Source organism: Sus scrofa, chromosome 13, assembly GCF_054392235.1.
Source record: "Sus scrofa isolate SSC_HxYL_T2T_F1_AM1 chromosome 13, Sscrofa_HxYL_maternal_Yorkshire_Landrace_v2.0, whole genome shotgun sequence".
Lineage (NCBI taxonomy): Eukaryota > Metazoa > Chordata > Mammalia > Artiodactyla > Suidae > Sus > Sus scrofa.
The window spans coordinates 138,780,457-138,806,023 of NC_139395.1; the positions used below are offsets into that span (position 1 = coordinate 138,780,457).

At 43.3% G+C, this 25,567-nt stretch overlaps 1 protein-coding gene across 34 annotated transcripts in view; it reads right to left on the reverse strand.

Moving 5' to 3' along the window:
- DGKG (diacylglycerol kinase gamma) overlaps positions 1 to 25,567 on the reverse strand; it is a 222,045-nt gene that overhangs the window by 67,699 nt on the left and 128,779 nt on the right. For all 34 annotated transcript variants that reach the window (XR_014822643.1, XR_014822639.1, XR_014822644.1 and 31 more), the window contains one exon: positions 21,202 to 21,266. Coding sequence is in view for 21 of the 34 variants with exons in the window: in XM_084987519.1 (XP_084843645.1) it covers positions 21,202 to 21,266 (65 nt within the window). In the remaining 13 variants the exon portion in view is untranslated. The remainder of the gene's footprint in view (positions 1 to 21,201; positions 21,267 to 25,567) is intronic.

Here is a 25,567-nt window from a genome sequence, read left to right on the forward strand (position 1 = left end):
AGCTCACACCTGCTGCCCCTCTGTGGGTTGTGATTTTAGAGTTTCATTTGAACATTCTACTTTATCCCCCTTAAATCTCATTTTAAAGCTCTCCTGTTTGGTTTTCAAGTCTCTGGCCAAAAATATTTTTCTTGGTTTATGTGACAAGCTCCAGATTCCTTGCCAAGGGGCCTGCCATTCCAGCACTGAAATCCATGGTCCAGAGGAACAGTCATTCTCAGATCAGTTGCAGAGCCGCTTGCATTCCCCATACATGTGTGCCTGTTTCTTCTAAAATCTTGACTTATGGCTGAGGAAGAGACTAGAGGATCGCCTCTGCCCCACGTCCTTATCTAAGATGCCAGAATCACTACAGATACTAACCAGGATTCCTCTGGATGTGTCACTTGTCCCTATAACCATGCCTGGAAGTGAGAAATAGTCTACATTATTTGAGTATGTGTGCTCCTTTTTGTTTTTATTTTATTTATTTATTTTTCTTTTTAGGGCTGCCCCTGCAGCATGTGGAGGTTCCCAGGCTAGGGGTCTGATTGAAGCTACAGCTGCCAGCCACAGCCACAGCTACAGCCATAGCCATGCCAGATCTGAGCCGCATCTGCAACCTACACCACAGCTCATGGCAACGCCAGATCCTTAACCCACTGAGCCAGGCCAGGGATCGAACCTGCAACCTCATGGTTCCTAGTCGGATTTGTTTCCACTGCACCACAACAGGAACTCTAGCCTTTCTGTTTTTAATGAGAGGTTTTCAGCAATGAGAAGTCAGCAAAATATTGGTCTCATAAGATGCTCTGGAAGAGGGGGATTCTGTGGTCAACTAAATTTGGGAAACTGAATACTTTATGCTGCCTTTGCAATGGTCTCAGTAGGTTAGACTCTACATATACTAAAGGCTCTAAATTATCATACAGAAAAAGAAATGGATTTAACTTGGAATTTTCCAATGCTGGAGCTTGGAAATCTCCTTTCAATACCCTGTGGAATATACTTAAACCAGCGCTACTTTGTTATATGCTTGCAGGACAACTGCAGGCTCTCATCTAACGAACCTCAGGATGATCCTGTTAGCTGTTCTACTTTCCCTTCCCCAGAAGGTTCAAATCTATCTTCTTTGGGTATAGCCTCAAACTTTAATTTTTTTTCTCCCTACAGGGATTGGGCCTTCCCTCTATTTCCATGTTAATTCTACTTATTAATCAGATTCTGACTTTGCTTTATATGCTCTTTGACCTTCAAAGTGCCTTTTCTTTCTGGCTCATTTCTTTTAGCGCATCTAGGAACCCTTCATCAATGCAAATGCACAGACCTCTGAAATTTCCTCAAGCCCATTCATTCTCTCTTTGGTAGGAGACCAGTTTACATTTGTAACACCAATAATTTGTGCCCATGGTCAAGCCAGAAAAATAAGTAACTGGCCCCCATTATATCCCTAAGTTTATATTTCCTGGGCATCAGTGTGACAACTTGGAGGCCCACAGACCTTATGATTCTTGGGAGTGTGTTTACTTGACTTACACAGTGGTTCTTAAAATTGGAAGATTTCTTTTTTTACATAAACTCCTGGATCTCAGCTTCTCTTAAATCCGATCTTGGAGTTTCCCTTGTGGTGCAGCAGAAACGAATCTGACTAGGAACCATGAGGTTGCGGGTTTGATCCCTGGCCTCGATCAGTGGGTTAAGGATCTGGCATTGCCATGAGCTGTGGTGTAGGTCGTAGACATGGCTTGGACCCTGTGTTTCTGTGGCTGTGGCTGTGGCCGTGGCCAGCAGCTATAGCCCTGATCAGATCCCTAGCCTGGGAACCTTCATATGCTGCGGGTGTGGCCCAAAAAAGCAAAAAAAAAAAAAAAAAAAAAAAGAAAGAAAGCAAGCAAGCAAGCAAAAAAAAAAAAAAAAAAAAAAAAACAAACCCACAAAAAAACAAAGAAAGAAATCAAATCTGTTAATAATGGGATGCTTTCCAACCTGGTGACAATTGACCAGAGCTGAGTACTGGCTGCTCCCATTACACTGGGCATATGCTCTCTAATTTGCTAGAGTCCCCACCACTCCTTAAAGCCCTACATCCTCCCACTTCCCTCATTTACATTAACTGTATGTTCTTTGCTGGCATTTGGATTTCTGGCCCTTCATATAGACCTTTGTAGTTTCCTCCTGGGAATTTTCCTAGAAGCTGCCTCAAAAGTATCTCTGCCACCTCTTCCCCATCTATGCTCTGGTACCTTTGGTTATAGGTTCTAATATGTGTCCAGCTTCAAGGGCTGAGCAGCTACAGCAGGGAAAGAGCTTAAGCTGTTGCTATTGGCAAAGATCATGCACATAGAAATAAAATATCAACCCAAGTCCACCCTTTCTGGGGAAAAATATTTTCAGTTGCTCTGTTTTTATAACTCAGGTACAACCTGGTGGGTTTATCAACTATTTTACAATCACAGAACACCAAGTAATGAACTTGTCCTTTAACCACTATAGAAGTAGCTTAAGCTTATGTTTACCTTCACCCTGAGTTTCCCACTTTGCACAAATGGGTGGTTTTTACAAATGTTAACATTATAATGTCTTGATAATTAAGGGACAAATTATCCAGTTCTCAAATCTTTCCTAACTCATTGACTTACTGTTGGCCATTTACTTATTCTTTACTACCCTCATTTCCAGTTGGGTGGGGAACAAGATTATAACTACAAATCATGAGTCAGGCCATCAGATCAAGTCGGAAGGCATCCTGCTATATTATCCTCACCCCCAACCTTCCACATGTCTGCAGAAACCCTGATTATGAGCAGCCTCCATCCCTCTCCCTGCCCAAGTTCAGGGACAAGTGGTATAGAAGATGAAAGAGAAAACCTGATTCATTAGAATGCTGTGTTGACAGCACCAATAAAAGTTTCCTGAAGGCTAACAGTTTGGGGTATTAATTTATCCATGACGTTCCTACCACCTCTTGCCCTATAGTAACCGAAAGTTGGAGATTACAGACACACTTTTCAGCTCATTGAGTTCAAAGGCAAGGTAGGGTACTTGGCTTGATTGGCACTTTGGAATGCTCTCCAAAAAGGCCCACTTTTAAGATTAAAGGGACCCTTCATTCAACAGAATAGAAAACATCTTGTTACTAGACAGTGAGGAATTTCAAGCTAAGTGTAGGTTCAATAAACATGAATATTCAGCAATTATGTAAGTCCCTGGTGCTTTAGCAAGTTGAGGGTATAAGTACCCTCTTGCAAGAAGGAGAGCCCCTTCTTCATTGAAGAGCATTAAAAGATTGGGACAATGCTTTCTTAGTAAAATGTGAAGTGGTAAGGCCAAATAAAATAAAAAAAAAAAAAACAACCCACTCTTACAATCTTCAAAGCAGAGATCTACAGTCTTCAAAGAGCTCTGATGGCTCCTCTTAGAGGGATGTTTATAGAAGGGATGCTTATTCTGGAAAGGGGGCTAAAACCTAAAGTCCAATCCAAAGCCTAGATTCTATACATTGTTGTTACAGATAAGAATTACAACACTATGCATTTAAAGGTGAGATTCTGCAGCGCACTTACATATGATACTGCTGCATTTCTCCTAACAAATTCCTGTAGGAACCAACAGCATCCATACCAGCACCTGAAACATTTCAAATCCATTTATTTATCTACTCTAATTCTCATAAGCATCTTGTGAGATAACTGTAATTTCCATTTACACACCAGAAAATTAAGACTCAGAGAAGTGAGTACTCTTGAGAGGGATTAGTATCTGCATTTCATGTAAGGGTGACACTGTCTGAGATGTGGAGTTGTAAAGCCATTTGCCCAGAGTTTCTAGAGAGATAATTCACTTATTTCACTAAAGAGAATTACTGAGTTTCCTGATAAGGATAGCAAAAAGCTGTTTTCAGAATTTCCTTTGGCCAAATGAAAAAGGCAGTAAAATTTGCTTTACTAAATGTTGATCTGAATGGGGAATTAAAATTAATTACTTGAATCCTTTCTTGAGAACATCTATTAATCTCCCGCCTTGCTTTTTGAACTCTTTAATAAGACATGTGCAAGCATGGAGAGTTTAAGGAAGATACAGCAGAAGGAATATACTAATCATATTAGCTCTAAGTACAAAGATGGACTCTGTTGTATCACAGAAATACCCCTATGCAAAAGGACAATAACTGTCCAACTTCTCTTTTTTTGTCTTTTTAGGGCTGCACCTGTGGCATACGGAGGTTCCCAGGCTAGGGGTCAAATCAGAGCTATAGCTGCCAGCCTATGCCACAGCCACAGCAAGGCCAGATCCGAGTCAAGTCTGTGGCCTACAACACAGCTCACGGCAATGCCGTGTCCTGATGCGTACTAGTTGGGCTTGTTTCCGCTGAGTCACGACAGGAACACTGAACATTTTAATTAGTAAAGTACAATAGAGGGTTAATAAGATCTGATATTCTTTTCTCTGGAGCTAAAGACAATAAAAAACACATTATGCTAAGTTTAAAAGCCACTGAAGTCAACTTCTGCATGAGAGAATCTGAAATTGTGCTGGCAGGAAAGAGTATGAATTGGGGATATTTTTTCAAAATGCATTTCTACTTCCACAACCAATTAGCATGCATCGAAGTTCCAGATTTATAAGAAAGTTGGTTGGTTTCCATAGTTTTTCTGGACCTGATATTCACTCACTCCTCAGGTCAGCAGGGCTGGTTCCCCTCATTTCTCTCCTGAAACCCCTCTTCTTTGTTTCCTCCTGGGGCCAGTTACCTCTGCTCCTCTCTCCCTGGATCTCTGTCTGATCTGACAGCCTGCCCTAGCCTAGCCCTTTAGCAAGGCTCAGTATGTAAAGGTCCCAATGTTTCAGGAGCCCTGACATTTTGGCTCTGAAAATACTCTGAAGGACAATGTATTTCTTCATTGCTATTTTCAAGATGCATTTGCTGACTTGAGAACTCTCCGTCTACCCACTCAACCCCAGGATAAAGTGCAAACTCCAGTGCAGAGCACCGAGACCCTGCCTCCCACTTCACCTCAGGGCCACTCTCCTTTCTCCTCTTGTGTCTCCTCACACTTCTGCCCTTTGCCCAGCATGCTTCCCTCCTCCGAGCCTGCACCCAGCTCCTTTGCTTACAAATGCCTATTTCTTGCTCAAGCTCACACTTAATCCTAACCTTTTGTTTGAAGTCTAGTCCCACCTTCTCAGGTGCTCCCATGACACACTCATTATCCACGTCCCCTTGTTAAAACAAAGCTTAGGAGTTCCCGCTGTGGTGCAGTGGGATTGGAGGTGTCTTGGGAGAGCTGGGATGTGGCTTTGACCCCCGGCCTGGCACAGTGGGTTAAGGATCCAGTGTTGCTGCAGCTGTGGCTTAGGTTTGAGACTGTGGCTCAGATCTGATCCCTGGCCTGGGAACTCCATATGCTGTGGGGCGACCAAAAATGAAAAAAAACCAAAATAACGACAACAACAACAAAAAACAACAATAGGAAGTTCCCCTGTAGCACATTGGGTTAAGGATCTATCTTTGCTGCAGCAGTGGTGAAGGTTCCATCCCTGGTCCAGGCACTTCCACATGCCCTGGGGTGAGGCCAAAAACAAACAAACAAAAAAACCGCAAAACCCAAAAAACCCCTCAAAGCTCACAGTATCTATTGTATTTCTTTCTTTTGAGAGGGCGTAAGGGAAGGTTGGTTTTGGGAGGTAAATTGGGTTCTGGGAGATCTGTGGAAGTCCTAACCCTCAGGGCCTCAGAATGGGCCCTTATTTGGAAATAGGGTCTCTGCAGGTGCCATCAAGTTAAGATGAGGCCATAGTGGATTACAATAGGCCAGATCCAATGACTGGTATCCTTAAAAGAGTGAAGTTTGGACAGAGACACACAGGAACACAGAGGGAGAAGGCCAAGTGAAGGCAGAGGCAGAGATTGGAGTGGTGCAGCCATGAGTCAAGGAGTGCCAAGAATTCCTGGCAGCCACCAGAAGCGAGCAAAGAGGCAGATTCTCTCACAGAGCCTGGGAGGGAACCAGCCCTCCTGACATCTTGGTTTCAGACTTCCAGCCTCCAAAACCATGAAAGAGAAATTCCTGTTGTCTCAAGCTACCCATGTTGTGGTAATTTGTCATGGCAGCCTTAAGAAATTAATACAGTTGATAATAGCCTCTGTTTATGCTCATCTTCCCAACAACACCTTCAGACTTCTGCATCAGGGGCTGTGGTAATCCTCCTTTCCTCTTGGTCCCAGCCCAATGCTAACAGCACAGATGCTCAATACATTTTGGCTGAATGAGGGCACCACTCTTCTGGTTTTAAGTCAGTGGATCCCCAAAAGGGTTCAGACTCTTCTCTGAGTGAGCAAGCTTGTGAACAAGGCAGAGAGATAACAGAATGGCACCAAAATGATGACTTACAGAAGACAGAGGAAAAATCATAGAGGGAAAAACGTATTCAAAACCTTGTAGATGGACTCTAAGAAAAAGCAGAGGCCAGGGCTGGGGCTGAGCAGGGAGAGAATATTCAGAAAAATTTTTTCATCCTTTTAGGACCATGCCCGGGTCATATGGAAGTTCCCAGGCTAGGGGTGGAATCAGAGCTGCAGCTGCTGGCCTATGCCACAGCCACAGAAGCAGCAATGCCAGATCTGAGCCACATCTGCAACCTATGCTGCAGTTCTTGGCAAGCCTGGATCCTTTAGCCCACTGATACTGAGTGAGGCCAGGAATGGAACCTGCATCCTCATGGATACTAGTCAGATTCTTTTTGTTGTTGTTGTTGTTGCTGTTGTTGTTGTTGTTGTTGCTATTTCTTGGGCCGCTTCCGCGGCATATGGAGGTTCCCAGGCTAGGGGTTGAATCAGAGCTGTAGCCACCGGCCTATGCCAGAGCCACAGCAACGCGGGATCCAAGCAGCGTCCGCAACCTACACCACAGCTCACGGCAATGCCGGATCGTTAACCCACTGAGCAAGGGCAGGGACCGAACCCGCAACCTCATGGTTCCTAGTCGGATTTGTTAACCACTGCGCCATGACGGGAACTCCCACTAGTCAGATTCTTAACCTGCTAAGCCACAACAGGAACTCCTCAGAATATTTTAGACTGCATTTTTTTTTTTTGACTGCACCCACAGCACATGCAAGTTCCTGCCGGGGCCAGGGATTGAACCTGAGCCACAGCAGTGACCGAAGCTGCTGCAGTGACAACACTGCATCTTTAACCCACTGTACCACAAGGGAACTCCTAGACTGTGTTTTGAAACAAATAATAGGTGATTATTAGGTCCCAAAAGGATACATCATAGTAGACTGAGGAGTTTTGGGTGTGTGTGGGGAAGGTGAGAGTAATAGAGCAAGCAAACAGCAAGACTGGACTGGCATCTGGGGAGGAGAATCTTACAAAGGGCCCTGAATGCCAAGCAGATGCTTTAACTTCTATAAAATAGGACGTGGGTTGTGGCAGCAGGTTCTTGTGTGGCAGAAATGGGACAAAAGCCCCAGGCTGCTCCAGGTAGGGTGGGCCTGAGAGGAAAGAGCATTAGGATGGGCTGGGGGCTGCAGGGGACATCCTGAGAAGGGGTCACCTTGGGGCCCAACTGGGAACTGAAGAAGAAAAGGGATGAGGGGTTTCTCAGAGACCCCCCATTAGTGGTGGGGTGGGAAGCAGGGGCTCCCATTTGCTGGTACAATGACTCACTCCTGGGCTCAGGGAAGATGATTGTGTTTGTCAGCTCAGATGAATGAGGCTGTCTTCTGCTTTTAGAAACCTTTGCAAGACATTCCACAATTCTTCTCTCAATAACTCACTTTAGCCTTTAATAGGTCTCCAAGAGAGGAGATTCTTCCTCCTAGTCCAAATGGCAATTCCTTACTTTGGAACCACATTTCCCCTTCATATTCTTTCCTGAGCCAAGGTGAAGAGTAAGGGGGTATGGTCACTATTTCCTGCAGTGAATCCTTCACAAACTCCAGGCCCGTTCCCAGCACATTCTCTGCTCCTCCTCTCCAGGAAAAATGATTTTTGGTTAAATTTTTCTCATGGGGCCTGTTAAATGTCTCTGTGGCTTCTCTCTTGTCTGTTGCCTGAGTGCTTTTTTGGACACGGAGCACCAAATTGGGTATCCAGAGAGGCAGGAAATGTAGCGGGATGAATGAGGGCTGTGAAGTCAAACAGACTAGGTTTGAATAGCCACTCCCCTAATTAGTTGTATCTTCTTGTGTAAATCGCATAATCTCTCTGAGCCTCAGTGTTCTCACCTGTAAAATGGAGCAGTAATATTTAATTTCTACTTGGAGAGCTGTGCCAATTAAAAATAATGTCCATGAAATTCTTGAAAGCATTCAATAAATGATGGGTCCTATTGTTAGCATGAGTTGGAGCAGTGCTGATCATTACATTGGGCACACACCTTTGTAAGCACTTCAGTACACCCCAACAGTCATGCGTACTTCAAAAGCTATCCACTGCAGAGTTCAGATGGCAGTTCCTGCTACCTCTTCATCGTCACTTAGAACACAAACTGGTCTTTTTCAGATACAGCAAAACTATATACAGGGCCAGGAACTGTGCTCTAGAGAATTATATATTTTTATTTATTCTCCACAAAAGTAGAACTGCAAAACATATCAAGCAGTTATTTCATTTGCAAATGGACCCCCATAATAACAACTTTAAAAGTCTCATATTAACAGAACAAAATCACAGGGATTTCTTAATTGGAAAAGATCAATAAAACTCCCATGGCAAATAGACTCACTCCAATCGGCTCCTTTCTGTTATTTTTCTTTCATAATCTGTAAGTGCTACTGGGTTAATAATGTTTTAAACCAGTGAATACCATGATCTTAAATAACTAAAATTGAGCAGTAAGGTGTAAAGGAAAATAGGTTAGAATTCTAATACTGTTTGTTTGGTGAGGGGACAATATGATTAATTTTTCTACAATAAACCTTTACTTGTATAAAAAAATGTTGTTTAAGAAATAGTGCATAGAGAAGGGATTTAAGACGGTAGAATAAAAGGACTGGAGCTCAACGTCTCTCAAAAAAACAACGAAATTACAACCAAATGCTGAACAACCTTCAACCAAATCGACTGAAACTTTCAAAAAGATATCCTATTCCAGAAGACAAAGAAGAGGCCACATCAAGAGGTAGCAGGGACGATTACATGGTATAAGCAAGCAAACCCATACCTCCTGGGTGGGAAGCTCACAGACTGGAAAGTAACTGTATCACAGAGACTCATCTACAGGAGTTGAGAGTTCTGAGCCCCATGTCAAATTCCCATGCCTGGGGACCCGGCATTGAGAGAAAGAGTCCCCGGAACATCTGGCAATGAAGCCCAGTGGGGCTTGTGCACAGGAGCTCCATGGGACTGGGGGAAACAGAGACCCCATTCTTGAAAGGCTCACACAGACTTCATGTGTACTGGGTCCCAGGGCAAAGCAAAGACTTCATAGGAATCTGGGTCAGACCTGAGTGCAGTTCTTGGAGGATCTCCTGGGAAAACAGGGGGTAACTGTGGCTCATTGTGGCAGAAGGATATTGGAGGCAAAGCTCTAGGGAATATTCATCAGCATGTGTTTTTCTGGAGGTGGCCATTTTGGGAAAAATCTGGCTCCACCCATCAGCGCTAAGAAGCCCCAGGCCAAACAATAATCCAGGTGGGATCACAGCCCCACCCATCAGTAAACAGGCTGTCTAAAGACGGGCACATAGCCACTTCTAATCTCAACCAGAGACAAAGCCCCACCCACCAGAGGGATAGGAATCAGCCCTACCTACCACTGGGCAGGCACCAGTCCCTCCCATCAGGAAGCCTACTGCAAGCCTCCATACAAACTTCAGCCACAGTGGGGGCAGACACCAGAAGAAAGAAAGCCTACAACTCTATTGTCTGCAAAAAGGAGACCATACTAAAAACCTATAAAAATGAAAAGACAGAGAACTATAACTCAGATAAAAGAGAAAGAAACAACCCCAGAAAAACAGCTAAGTGATCTGGAGATTATCAGCCTTCAGGAAAAAGACTTTAGACTGTTGATGCTGAAGATGATGCAAGACATTGGAAATAAACTGGAGGCAAAGATGGATAACTTTCAGGAAACACTGAGCAAAGAAATACAAGATTTAAAACTTAAGCAAGCAGAGATAGCAAAATATAATAACTGAAATAAAAAATTCATTAGAAGCAACCAACAGAAGAATACAGGAGGCAGAAGAACAAATATGCAAGGTGGAGGACAGACTAGTGGAAATCACTGATGTGGAACAGAAAGGAGAAAGAAAATTGAAAAGAAATGAAGACAGTCTACGTGAACTCTGGGACAACATTAAATGCACCAACATCTGTGTTATAGGGGTGCCAGAAGGGGAAGAGAGAGAGAAAGGGAAAGAAAAAATATTTGAAGAGATAATAGCTGAAAACTTCCCAACATGGGAAAGGAGTCATTCACTCAAATCCAGGAAGCACAACAAGTACCATATAAAATAAACCCAAGGAGGAACATCCTGAGACACATATTAATCAAACTGATCAAAATTAAAGACAAAGAGCAAATACTGAAAGCAGCTAGGGAAAAGAAACAACATACAAGGGAACCCTGATAAGGCTATTGGGAGATTTTTCAGCAGAAACTCTGCAGGCCAGAAGGGAGTGGCATGATATACATGATGAAAGGAAAAAACCTTCAATCAAGATTACTTTACCCAGCAAGACTCTCATTCAGATTTGAAGGAGAAAGCAAAAGCTTTACAGATAAGCAAAAGCTAAGAGAATTTAGCAACACTAAACCAGGTTTACAACAAATACTACAGGAACTTTTCTAGACAGAAAAGGCCACAGTCAGAAACAAAAATACCACAAAAGACAAGGCTCACCAGTAAAGGCACATATACAGTAAAGATAGGAAATCATCCATGCACAATTTTGTTATCAAAGTCAGAAATCGTGAGGAGGGTACAAATGCAGGACACTGGAGATACACTTACAATTAAGAGAACAACGACTTAAAACAATCTTGTATATATGCATAGACTCCTATATCAAAAGTTCAGGGCAACTGCAAACCAAAAATCTACAACTGATACACAAACAAATAAGAAAAATCAACTCAAATACAACACTAAAGATAGTCATTAAACCACAAGAGGAGAGAACAAGAGAAGAAGGGAAGAAAAAACAGCAACAAAAATCCAAAACAGTTAATAAAATGGCAATAAGAACATACATATCAATAATTACTTTAAATGTTAATGGACTAAATGCCCCAACTGAAAGACATAGACCAGCTGAATGGATACAAAAGCAAGACCCATATACATGCTGTCTTCAAGAGACCCGCTTCACTTCTAGGGACACATACAAACTGAAAGTGAGAGGATGGAAGAATATATTCTGTGCAAACATGAATCAAAAGAAAGTTGGAGTAACTACTCATAGAAATTCTAGTAAAGATACACTGTTTCTATATAGTTTTTCTACAAATACAAGAAGTTTGGGTTTAATATACTATAATATGCCATCATTTGAAAAAGAATAATTTTGGGTGTTAGGAGATAAAGTAGAGGAAAAAAAAAACAGGAATACAGTAAGAGAGATAAAGAAACTAGAAGAAATAAAACTAAAGATACTATTCCTGCAGCTGCCGGAACAGAGGGAGTTGAAATTTGGCACTTGGCAGCAAGACAGGGATTTTCAGTATCGTAATCTGATATGCTTGCCTCTGGGGGCTAGAACTGTGTCTATCACATATTTCATCTCCAGATCCTAGAATGTAGTGCTCAATTCACCTATTAATTAAAATAAATGTATAAGTAAAGCTAAAAAAATAAATAAAAAATAGTACATAGAATTTTATACAGACATGTTATAATTATTTAAAAATACATATGTTGAGTAAAATGCTAGAATGAACCAAAATGGCAATATTGTTTTTGAGTAACAGGAGTATGAATGATTGGGTTTATCTTATTTTAACTTTTCTGAACTTTGCAAATTATTTATAACAATTTTGAACTATATTATGATATCATACTATATATTATTAAATTATATAATGATACATGTATTGTTATTTTATTGAAAAACTCTGTCAAAATAAATGAAGAAAAGACATGCCATATATTGCTACACTGATGACTCATACCCGATGACCTTATGATATTATGGTCTGCTCTATGATATTTATCTCTCTCTCAGAGAATCTCCAAATTTCAGAGTTTTAAGGGCTTTTCAGAGTCATCTCACATGATTAACTGATATGAGTTCTGTCTTTGTAGCAGTAGTACTAGTAGGAATAATAATTGGCACTGATGTACCTGCCAAGCCTCTGCAATAGGCATTTTAAATGCACTCACTGTTTCATTGAATCTTCAAAATAATTCTATGAGGTAAGGCACTTGTGGTAGGTAGAATAATGTCCTGAAGATGTCCACTTTCTAACCTCTGGAAACAGTGAATATGAAAATGTTAGGTCACATGGAAAAGGGCAATTGAAATTGCAGATAGAGTTTAAACTGGCAGTTAGCTGACCTTGAGATGAGGAGATTATCCTGGATTATCTGAGTGAATCCAATGCAATCACCAGGGTCCTTTTAAGTGGAAGGAGGAGGCAGAAGAGAGACTCCTGGCAATGTGAGGGATGCAATGTGAGAAAGACCTGACTGGCCATTGCTGGCCTCAAAGATGGAAGGGGCCACAAGCCAAGGACTATGGGCAGCCTCTAGACCCAGGGAAAGGCAAGGAAATGGATCCCCCACAGAGCCTTCAGAAAAGAATGCAACCCTGACGACAGCTTGACTTGAGCCCAGTGAGACCTCTTTCAGACTTCTAATATCCACAACTATGATATAACAAACGTGTGTTGCTTTAAACATAACACGTGAATATATTATAACAGCCATAAGAAACTAATAGAGTATATTCCAATTTTACATGTAAGCGGATTCAAGTTTAAAGGAGTAGCTTGGTCAAGGTCATACAATCCCAGCATTTGAATCAAGATTGTCTGATGATAGGAGAACCTACACTCTGGGGCACTTGGTTCCACTGGAGCCCCAAATGATTGTCCAGAACCTGATCAGACATAACACTCACTGTGCGCCGCTCCCCACCCTGCCCTGCTCCCGTGACCATTAGCCCCCTGCCCTTGAGGATGGCCCTTAATCCAAGTTGGTGGAGTTGATGTCCTTTAAATGGAGTTCAAATTGATCTACCTAGTCACTTTCCCCACTGATTTATCACTCAAAAGAACCCACTTCCTTTCTGAGAACACTTTTTAAGTATTTGAGGGCAATAATCACTTCTCCCTAAGTCTTCCTTCTTTGGGTAAAACAATCCCTAATTCAGCCCTTTCTTGCAAGACATGGCTTCAAATTCCAGCACTTCCTCGACCCCTCCCTTCTGGAAAGCATCCAGACTGTCAACACCCAGGTGAGGACCTCGCCAGTTCCTACCTCACTTTGAACTTGTGTATTTTGGTTTTCTTCCATGAGGTTATCATGCTGACCTTAACCCTTCTGAACTTCATTATATACTATATCTTGAGCTCTTTGATGGAAATACTTCTAGAGCGCAATCAATAAATAAATACTGATAACTTTGGATTATCTGGCCGCCTAAAGACTTGAAAACATAGCTGGCGTTCAAGTTCCTTCTGATATTATTGGAAACTGATTCCACTCTTTGTTGACATGAATCATACCTTGTTCTAGCCTGGCAGGGGCTTCAAAAAAAAAAGGCCTCTTAAGCTACAGTAAGGAACTGTTTGGTGAGCAAGCAACCTTGTAAGGGGCCTTGAGATCACAAGCTGCTCGCATGAACCAGCCTGAGAAATTGTGTTGTCCATTCCAGCATGGACTGGAGAGTCAAGAAGAAAATAAAAGAAATGCTGGATTTCTCTGGTGGCTCAGTGGGTTAAGGATTTGGTATTGTCACTGCTATGGCGTTTTCAATCTGTGACCTGGGAACTTCTACAGGTGTGCCAAAAAAAAAAAAAAAAAAAAAAAAAAAAAAAAAAAAGGAAAAGAAAATGAAGGATATGTTGAGTCCATGTAATTTCATAATATCACATAAAATACTGTGGATCTTTAGAGCAGAGTCCTGTGTACAAATATTAATAACAGCTTCCTAAAATTTTTGACCATCCACAGCTTTAAATGGTGCATGTTGCTGTTTCCTCATTCCTGCAAATAATCAAGGGCTGACTGTAAACATATAAAACAGTCCAAAAACACTCAGTCTTCAGCAGTTGTGTAATGACGACTGCCTAGTGAAAAAAGCCACAAACCCATATTTCATTCATTTCACTCTCTGAATCTCTCTTGAGGAGGCGTGGGGAGGGTGCACCCCATAAAACATTTTTGTGGGCTAGTATATGAACATTCAACTAGTTAAGTAAGTTGTTCTGTCAGACCTGACTTGAAGACCTGAAGGTACATGAACACAAAGCATAAGGTTTGCATTTCCTTTGTAAATAATGTCTACAGGAGTAAGGATAAAAACAGAAAATTCCAGAAGCAACTTCATTTGGGGCTTTTCTGAATCCTACGTGTGTGAAAAAAAAAAAAAAATAGTTCGATATATTGAGGGACACAGGTGCAGACAGTTTGGACCTCCAAGTACTTGGGGCAGGTCTTTTTTGGGGGTGCTGAGGTATATATTAGATAAGAAGAAACAAACCCAATTCAGGCACAGAATAAAGACCCTACGGGTAGGGATTTGAACCCTGATGTGTCTGTTGTCATTGTACATTTAAGCTTTGGGAAAGTCAAACATCTGGGCTGTTAAATTAGGCTCCCTCACAGGGCTCCTGGAAAAAACAGCTAAGATGGCCTCATTTTTAGATTAAAAAAAAACAAAACAAAACCCAAATCCCCAAAATCTTGAGTAAATGGCGAGACAGTTTATGCTTGTGACTACAGAGCATGCTACAGGTATTCAAGAGATGAGGCCTTTTCACTTCTAGAATTGTGTGACTTTAGCTTTGCTGGCTTCTGTTTTGCCTCCCATAGAACATCTCTGTTCATCTAATGTGGGAAAAGAGGTGCTTGGTGGGCCATGAGAGAACAAACATCAACAAAGGAAGGGGAGTCACGTCCCCGGTCTCTGACTGCCCTGGGCCACCCACTTACCTACCAACCATGCATTCCAGAGCCCCAGCTGGTAAGCCCAAAGTTTCCATGGAGCACGTGGCACCTATTCTGCAAAGTCTCCTTACTCATCCCCACCCTGTTCCTCTTGTTACCATGTCAGTGGGGGTCTATGACCCCTACTACCTCAATCCTGCCTCTAGCCTGAACTTGGGATTTGGACTTAGAATCTCTGGTCTTCAGATCCCAAACCTCTGCCTCTTGGACACCCATGGAGCCAACGAAGGGAATTTTCTCTACAGCTTCAGCTGTAGAATCCAACTCAGTCATGGCTAATTGATGCTATTCTCCCACCCTCTAAGAGAAGAATTTGGACAGAGTAAATGTGTCACAGCTGGAGTCTCCTTCAACTTTTAACTGTCCTCCAACTTTTCAGTTCAAGGGCCAGGTCAGTGAAGCAAAAGACTATAACTGAATCCCACTTGCCACTCCATCAGAAAAGTCTTTTATTGTCAATGCTTTATTGTCAATTTAAGGCAATGCTTACCTCATGCTTGTCATTCAACAATATTCAACAAATATTTACTGAGAACCTACTATATGCCATGCACTCACACATTATCTCATTAAATACTTGTAGCAACCTTGCAAGATTTTCAGGGGAGGAAGCAAAGGATTAAAGAGATTAAGTAACTTGCCCAAGGTCACATAGCTAGTAAGTGGCAGAGCCAAATTTTGATGCCAACTTAGACTATACCCTGCTGCCTCATTCTATAAATATCTATTAAGTGCTTAGTTATTTGTGAGATGTATTCCAACCTCTTAAGGACTCAGGCTTCATTAGGGCTTCTGGGGAACCCCTCATTAGCTACTCCACGGGCCTGGCTCCAAGAAAGCGAACACTCTAGAGCCTGTTCCTTACCCAAGGGCTTTTGGAAAAGGTGGTCAGCTTCTGGTAGGAATGAAGCACTGTTTTCGGCCCTTTTCAAGGACCTAACAGGAAATATCTTGCTTCAGCCTAAACTGCTGAGGGACATATTCAAGTGGATGGCACTCAACAGGGTTTGGAATAACACATTCCTCAAGTGCTCTGAGTTTCTGACCAACAGTGAAAAAATTCCATAGTTAGACTTCTGTCTCTGGAAACTCACTCTCAGTGACATTGGAATTAGGTAGCTTCTATGAGTCTGTTCCCTCCACAGCGAGTTAATTCAGAAACTTCATGGGGGGCTGGGTCTTGGATAGCGGAAGATTTTGCTGGCATCTTCAGCTCATCTGCTGGTACTGACTACTGCCTGTTTGAGGGACCAATAATTCCTTCCCCTCCTCCCCTTATTGAGACCCTCTTCCTCTATTCCTTTACATTTATTGCAACCACCCCACTCTGTGAGCCCTGGCAAATGTATCTTTTTCTTTCTTTTTTTTTTTTTTTCAACTCCCCTCTCTTTGCCAGGACCAGCTCATGGGGGTGAGAGCTGTATCATCATATGGAGCCCCACACTGAGAGGGGCCCTGTGCTTGGTATAATGCTCTGCTGTCACTAACCTGAAATTCCTCATGATTTTGAACAAGGGGCTCCATACTTTGACTTTGCACCCGGCCTTGCAAATCATATAGGCAATCCTGCTCCATGCTGTGGACACTGAGAGAGGGAGAAGAGTCGCACCATACAAGGTAAGAGGTGTGCGACACCAGTGGGCCCCTCTGGCTTTCACAGGCATTTTCCCATGGATATGATCCATAAAGGTGCACCAAGCTGACGAGAGCTCCACCTCTCAATTTTTGTATCTCTAAAATGGAGACAGGAGTTCCCGTTGTGGCGCAGTGGAAACGAATCCGACTAGGAACCATGAGGTTTAGGGTTCGATCCCTAGCCTTGCTCGGTGGGTTAAGGATCCGGCATTGCCGTGAGCTGTGGTGTAGGTTGCAGACGCAGCTCGGATCCCGAGTTGCTAAGGCTGTGGTGTAGGCCAGCAGCAACAGCTTTGATTAGACCCCTAGCCTGGGAACCTCCATATGCCGAGGGTGTGGCCCTAAAAAGACAGAAAAGACAAAAAAAAAAAAAAAAAAAAAAGTAAAATGGAGACAATGGCACTTAGCCTTGCATGTTATTTAGAGCACTGGGTGGAGTCATGTATAAAGCACCCATCAGAATGTTTAATACATAATCGGAGTTTGCTAAATGAAATCTGTGAAGATGACAGGTGCAGAAAACAGAGTTTGAACACTGAAGTTCAGAGCTAGCTTAAATCCTATCAGCCCTGCTGCTTAAAAAGATCTTGGCTGGGTGACTTAATTTCGCTCAACCTCAGTTCCATTATCTGCAATATGGGGATGTTAGTATTTACCCTGTATAATGGTTTGGGGAGTTAAACACTCTCACGTAGTTAAAGAATCTAGTTTATCACCTGGTCTGGAGTAGGAGCTCAAAAAGAACAGTTCTTAGTTTGGTTCCCTTATAATACAATCTCTGCATGCGAAACAATTCATTTACAAGAGATGTTGGGGCACACCCATTAATAAGTGTCTTATACAACTTCCGTTCTACTATATGACCTACAAAATGTAGCTACTTTATATGTGAAAATCATTTTATAAAAACATATTTGAGGATTATTTTTCCCTCTTTGCTGAACTATGAATTCTTTGGAGGCAGGAACCATGTCTTGTTTATCCTTGTATCCTAGAACACTTTCTAAGGCGTTATATAATTGCAAGTGAATTAAACCTCTCTTTTGCTGTTTATGCCAACAATGAGATGACACATTTCATCACATCCCTAAATTACCAATTAATAATTAGCCATTTAGTGATTAGGAAGCAGAATGTACCAAAAATAACCCCATCCCTCCCGTTACAGGCCTTTTAATCCTTGTCCATGACAACTGGCTCATCTTCCAGCATCCTTGGATCTGGTTCTTGCTCCATTAACAAAACTATTCCACCAGGGAACATAACTTCATTTTGTGCAACCAACCACCTTCCTTGGCAACAACCTGTGTTGAGAGGCCACTAGAGGAAGAATTTCCTAAACCCCAACAGGCAAGTCATAATTTGATGCCTCGTAGGACTCAAAGAAGGCTCAGAAATGTGATTTTTTTTTTTCTTTTTACAGCTGCACCTGTGGCATAAGGAAGTTTCCAGGCTAGGGGTTGAATCAAACATGTACCTGAGACCTACACCGGGTCTGTGCCTTATCTGCAACCTATGCTGCAGCTTCTGGCAATGCCAAATCCTTTAACTCACTGAGCGAGGCCAAGGATCGAACCCTCATCCTCAGAGAGACAACGTCAGGTTCCTAACCTGCTGAGCCACAACAGGAACTCAAGAACTGTGACTTTTGAGGGTTATGGGTCCCTTCAAGAACCTTCTGATAGTTAACGGACATTCTCTCCGGAAAAATGTACATAATACCTTACATATATTTTCAAAGTGTCCTCAGAGCTCCTGCAGCCCTTATTCCTCAGGTTAAGAATTTGTTTTAGGATAGCCCAGAAAACCAAATGAGCAATAAAAAAAGATTCAAGTTTCCTGATAAATTCTAGCCCTGACTAATCACATTCCCTTGCTCAAAACAAAACAGAACAGTTGAAACTGCCTAGATTTAACCTCAGGGTTATCCCTGAGGGCCCAGTCTCAGGCATTAAAGGTAAGGGCATCCAGCCAAGCAGTGACTACTCCTTGGAAAACCTAAGTTCAGCCGAGTAAAACGAAACCTGGTTTGATAATATCATTTACATTTCCAAATCCTGGGTATCAAGCTTTCTTCCTATCCTTGTGGCCCTTCCTAAATTTAGCCAATGGTGTAATGGGGTAACCATGGCAACAGCCACCTGCCTATTTAAAACCATCTCCAAAGCTAAATAAGGAAGCCTGGGGAAAATGGCTGCTCGCCTGCCTCTCAGTGGACAAGGTGGGCACTCCTGGGTATTTTCACCAGGAGCAAGCAGGCAGGGTAGAAGCATTGACTCGGGTTCTTAACAGGAGGGGTCCAGGAACCTTGTGAAACAGGACCTACCTCGACGTCACTGTCTTCACTTAGTTGGCACATGGGTTTATATGTGAATCCCTGTGACTGTCATCCTAGGCGACCACACTACCTTGACCTTAACCAGGTGAGGGGTGAGGTACATACCTAACGGCAAAGAGAAGTCTTATGGACAGAAATTTGGAAGTGAGGAGGAAGAGCTGTCATTCAGAATACAGTGAAATTGTTCATACTTTGCACTGAAATGCACAGTTTCAACTTTTTTTCTGACAGAGCTATCTTTCTAACTGTACTTAATCACGTGGATGAATGCTGATTGCTCCATTTATGTCATATGCTGACCAATTATTGATTTTTGGAATATGGAGAAATTCTTCTCTGCTTCCTTGCTCTCTCAAATTACAGGGGTTTTGCTTCTTTCCATGAAAAAAGACCACACCATAGACCACACTGAAAGGCTTGCTCTTTCCCTAAGTGGGCTGTTTTCTATCACTCCTCTGGATCTTTTTGTACCTCTGGTTCTTTCTCCCTGGGTTGCCTTCTCTTTCTATCAACCTGGAAAAATACTTGTTTTCTGTGTCTCGGTTTAGGCATCTCTCTAGTTGGAAGACCCTCCACATCCCATTCTTTGCCCTTGCTTTGTGTCACCTTGATTCATATCACTTAGCACAAGTCACTCTGCATATCTGCTTTCCAGTCGGTCTCCACCCCTGGACCATGAGCTCTTTACACAGGTCTATCCACAACACCTATACAACAGTGCCTGGTACTATTTTCAAAAGTCACATTCACTGAATGAATGAATGAATGAATGAATAGAACCCCCACGAAGTTCAAAAACACATGGCATCTTAACAAGCATGGATGCACAAGGATGCATATCCTATCTGTGTAAAAAGAGGACCTGAAAAGTCTGCAATGGAGTGGTTTTAAAAAGCGATATATTTTTGTGTGTGTGTATATATTAGAGGGAAAAAAAACTGCAAGAAGAGCATTAATTGATGTGTACATGTGTGACTATAGTAGGAGTAGGGGCTGAATGTATACATGGTAAGAGTGGTTTGTGAGTTGGATTGGTGTGTGTGAGAGAAAGCACATCCTAATAAGGTTAGCTCAGCTACTATTAGATCTTACAGATCACTTATCCTGAAGTTGAAGTAGCCTCATTATGTTGTTTCTGATCCCTAAAAAGACTGTCTTATTCTTGGTTAACCTTGCAGGCTGTGGGATGAGGGGCAAGGAGGAAGAATGGAAATGGGGGAGCTCTGGGGGAAGGCTGGCCTTTAAACGAACACATGCCAATAACACTGGACTAAGTAAAGCTAAGTCTCTTGGGCCCAATCTGAGTCCAAATTAATACGCACTCTTCTCCCAACCTGCCTGAGGGTGAGGTGGGATCCAGGGGTCATGTCGATATGGTCCACGAAAGGAAAGAGAAAGGAGGCAAATTAACCACAGAGAAGGGTACAAGAAGGGAGATAGGTAATTTAACAATCACAGGGGTAGCTATATGCCACCCTCCAGGCAGAATGATTTGACTTTGTTTGCAAACGACCTAATTTTCTCTTCCCTTTCATTTCTGGACTTAACTTCCAGGGTACACAGGCTGAGGCTGGGTGCTGGTGGGCTCCAGGCTGTCTCTGCAGGGCTGCCCTCTGCTGCCCTCTGCCGGCAGGGGAGGCGAAGGCGTCTCCTTCTGGGTCCTCCCAGGTCCTGCCCAGAGCGGACGCCCCCTCCCTTTGCAACAGAGAGAAGCTGAGGCCTTTGCCCCCTATCAGCCCCTCTTCCGAGGAATCACTGGGCTTGGGGTGGGGGCGATGTACGTACTAAGAAAGTGGCCACGCTCTACGAGAGGGATCCAGTTAGCCTCCACTTCCCAAGGCAAGCGCACCATTCCCCCGCTTCCCGGCCCCAGGCCCTCCCTCTGCACAGCATCCTCTGGGAGGGGACAGGTGGCCAGACTGCGGCAGGTTTTGGACATTGTTTTCTTTTTGTAAATGGAAGCCCTCCTTCCGGCAACGTGGCAGGAAAGCGCTGGGAAGCCGGGCCAAGAACACTTTGGTGAGAGCAGGTGGCGGCCTGGGACTGGCTGGCCACGGGCGGGGCGGGGTGGGGCAGGGCAAGCAGGGAGTGCAGCCAGGGTTACACCCGAAGGGCCCTCTTACCTGCTGTTGAATTTTTCAGGGTGTTTCTCTCTCATCACATGGAACCTGTGTGCAATGGAAGCGTCCTGAAAGGGAGAGAGACAAAACAGGGCCCTGGTTAGTGGCTCTGACCCTGAGCCATGTGCAAGGAAGGGAAGCCAGCAGGAGCCCTCACTGAAATCCTTCCCGTCTCACAGGAGAAAACCAGGAGGCCCCCACAGAGGCTGGACACCAGGTCCAAGGTTAGGGGCAAGTGCCCCCCAGTGCTTTTAGAGCCTATGCTAGTTGACTCCTGGCAGTGTTCACTCTCTGCCCGCCCTGGTTTAGTGTGAGTGAAGAGGACTCCACCGCCCTTTGGGGAGAGGGAGCAGGTCAGTCTGTGAGCCGTGAGAGTGCAGAAGCCCATGTGAGGCTGATGTGACTGTTTGTGAATGCCTCACCCTATTCACTCTGAAAAACACGTCGTATTCTGGAATATTTTAAGACTCATAAGAAGTTGCAAAAATAGTACAGAGTTCCTATGTCCCTTTCACCCAGCTTCCCCCCAATGATAACATCTTATATAACTGCAGTACCTTGTCAAAACCAGAAAACTGATGGTGGTAGATGCTGTTAGCTATTAACTCTTCGTCATCTCTATCAGTAGATATAACTGGTAGTAGCACTGGATAGCATGCTTAGAAGATTATTAAAAATATATTTAAACTTCTGGCTTGGGCCTCTTGATCACACCATGGAAACTACTGTCTCCAAGGTCAATAAGAGTCTCATGACATTTTGTGACACTTTGCTGTCCTCCTATTAACACATTCCTTTGTTGTACTTGGGCCACCTGCTCCTTAGAACTCACAGTGAGGGTGGCTCCCATGTCACCATGCTTCCGGGCTCTCCATCCTCTGACCAGAACGTCTTAACCCGGAGTGCGTTCTGCAGCCTACACTCCATGTCATGGGCCATCCTGAGTTCTCCTAGCTGTTACTAGCATCTAGATGCTGATATATTCACAGTGTGGCTCTCTGGAACCAACCCTGAATTTCAGACCTAAAACTGAACTCCTCTTTCCTCCTCCACCTGGGTCCTCCCCTCTTGTCAATGGTCTCCTTTTCCAGCAGAAGAATGTGTAACACCCCTTCCCAGCTCAGGCCTCCTGCTAGCATGTGGGGTGCAGGTGGCGGGTTTTAAAAATAAACAAGCTAATTAAGCTGGGGTGGGAATGGGGGAGCCACAGAAGCAAGGGAGCTGATTCAGATTTGTGCAGGGAGAAAAAGATACAGAAACTCATTTACTAAACGCGTAGCTAAAAGAAAGTCCAATTCCATACGGTGAATTTTCAGCTAGTGCATATTAATTCCTTTTCTTGATATGGAAATTCTACAAAATAAAATTTCTGAATTTTTTTTAAGCATCAGGAGGTGTAGTTCAGTGAAGAAGCTTTTTAAACTTTTTTTATTTTTAGCATGTGCTGTGAGTGGTAAGTAAAATACAGGCCACTGGTGAGGACAGAAAATCTGGAAACAAGCTAGGGGGCAAAGAGGAGCTTCTGTTGTATTTGCACGTGGCAGAGGAGTAGACCAGGGCAAATCAGGGACGTGGGCTTATTTTATGGTTGGCAAACACTCTTTGCTGAAATAATGTCTTGGGAATTTAACATTTAAACTCTAGTTATGGATTTCTTAGTTTTTTTTCTTTTTTTAAAGTCACATCAAGTTTTTTTTTAAGTTACAGACATTTAGGCACCCCTGTGGACTGTGGTAGGAGAGATGCAGAGCCCCGGGCCCTCTTTCCCCCAGGCCTATCCAGCCTGCACAGCTTCTCCAGGCAGGAGCACTTCATGCACCCAGACTGTGCCCACCTCCCTCTCTCTGAGTTTCATGAACACTCTGAGTAAGATTCATGTGACACCTGTCAAATGCTTCTCTAGAATTCAAGAAGACATTCCATCTACTTGTGTTCCTTTGAAGCACTAATTTTCTTCTGTCAGGAAAAAAAAAAAAAAAAAGAAGAAAGAAAAGAAAAAAGCAATCACATGTTTCCTTGCATGATCTGTACCTCATTACCCCCAACTCCCACTGCTGCTGTGACTGGTTCCCGGTTTTTTAATTGCCAGGGCCTTGTGCAGAGGCCCCTTCCCTCTGTGTAGTTCCGATTATCCTTCTCCCTGCCCCCACCCTAACCCTAACCCTAACCCTAACCCTAACTAGTTTTGCAAAAGTTTTCACAAAAACTAGCCTTTACAATATTATTAGTTAAGCATGTGGTTCCTAATTGACAACGTAATCTCATGGCGAATACATGAAATGGTAAAAAGGAGATGAGCGGGCCCTTTACTGTTCAGTTTTGAAAAGGTGATGCTGGTAAAGACTCTGACCCTATTTCTTTACCTGGGAATTAAAAAGAGAGGCAAGATTCACCTTCACCCTCTGCTGGGCTTCTCTCAGCGAGGCACTGAGCTGGCTGTACTTATGTTCAGGAGTGATTTCATTTAAATTCTAGAAACCAGTGCTACAATGGTTCTAACCCTTTCTTATAATAACTGGATGCTCTGTTTGGAAGGTGGGGCTGGAGGTGGGAATTGCAAAGCCATGGAAGTGATGATGGCTCTGCTGATGGCCTCACTCTCCGGGGTCCTTTCAAAGAGATAAAAACAGTATGGACATATGGCTATTCTTTCCTGAATTAAAGCTCCCAAGTGCATAGTTGGACAAAAGATTTTTGTGCCTCTTTCAAATATAAACAGTAGTCATTTGGACCCTGGGATATTTGGATGTCTAGGCCAGTACTGTCCAGTAGAAATAAATTAAAAAAATTTTTATGAGGAGTTCCCGTCGTGGCTCAGTGGTTAACGAACCTGACTAGCACATGAGGACGAGGGTTCGATCCCTGACCTCCCTCAGTGGGTTAAGGATCTGGCGTTGCTGTGAGCTGTGCTGTAGGTTGCAGACATGGCTTGGATCCTGGCATGGCTGTGGCTGTGGCATAGGCTGGTGGCAACAGCTCCCATTAGACCCCTAGTTTGGGAATCTCCATATACTGCTGGTGCGGCCCTAAAAGACAAAAATAAAAACAAAAAATGTTTATGAGCTGCATTTAAAAAGTGAAAAGAAACAGATGGAATTAATTTTACTATTTAGCAAATATTATCACGACAACTTATAATTAATACAAAAATTATCGAGATATTTAACATTCTTTCACACTACCTTTTTGAAAATTTGGTGTTTATTTTATACGTCCAGCATCTCTCAACTTAAGACTGGCCCCGTGTCAAGTGCACAGTAGCCACATGTGGCTAATGGCTACCATATTGGACAATGTAGATCTAAGTCACTTTGGCAATTTATGGAGATTAAAAAAGAAAACCAGAAAGGAGACCCAATGGGAGATTATTTTGAATTTGGGTTGTTCTGAAAAATTATGGCAGATGGGGAATGAAAAAGAGTAGAGACCCCTTGTCCAAGATACCTCTCAGTGGGTGTCACTGTTTTACTACCTTCTTGGCTCTCACAGGTGACAGACAAGAACCTGAGGCTGAAGGAATTTTTTTGGTCTTTTTTTGTAGGGCTGCACCTACGGTATATGGAGGTTCCCAGGCTGGGGTCAAGTTGGAGCTGTAGCTGCCAGCCTACACCACAGCTCATGGCAATGCTCGATCCTTAACCCACTGAGCGAGGCCAGGGATCAAACCTGTGTCCTCATGGATCCTAGTCAGATCTGGTTCTGCGGAGCCACGACGGGAACTCCAGAAACAGAAGGAATTTAAAAGGTTGCAGGGAAATGATGATTTTTCTAACAAATTTCCTAATAGGTTTTACCACTGTGGAAACTTAGTGGTGAATGTAAGGTGGAAAATGGTGTGTGAGTTAGTGTGATGACTGTGGCCTCTCCTTGGCCCCTGGGTTCCCCTCGAATCAGAAATAGATTTCATTGACTCAAGGGATTAGCTGTTCACTCATCCTGCTAAGGCTCAGTGAAAGCAGAGCCTTTGAGGCGTTCAGAATTACACACACCCCAGGAATTATTTTGCAGTCCCAAACTTCCTGTCACTGATACCTGGCCCTCCTGACATTTCTGCAAGTCCAAAAATAAAGAGCAGGGATGAGGAGGCCAGAGAAGTCAGAGGAAGTAGCGCCCTGAATGACTGAATGTTTAAAATCTCCTGCCAGTGGATGCTTTCAGTTGGAGGGAACGAGAAGGCCCACGATCTCAGCTCTTCACTGGTGAGGAGATGGCGCATCTGTGGGTGATGGGAATGTGGTGACAGTGAGGCCCTCATCACTCTGTCCATTGGCCAGGAGAGTCGGCCCTTGTTTAGCTCCATCTATTCGGTGGGTTCTCCTGGCACCAAGGGGAGTGAGTGAACTCATCTGGGTGAATCCTTTGCCACCTA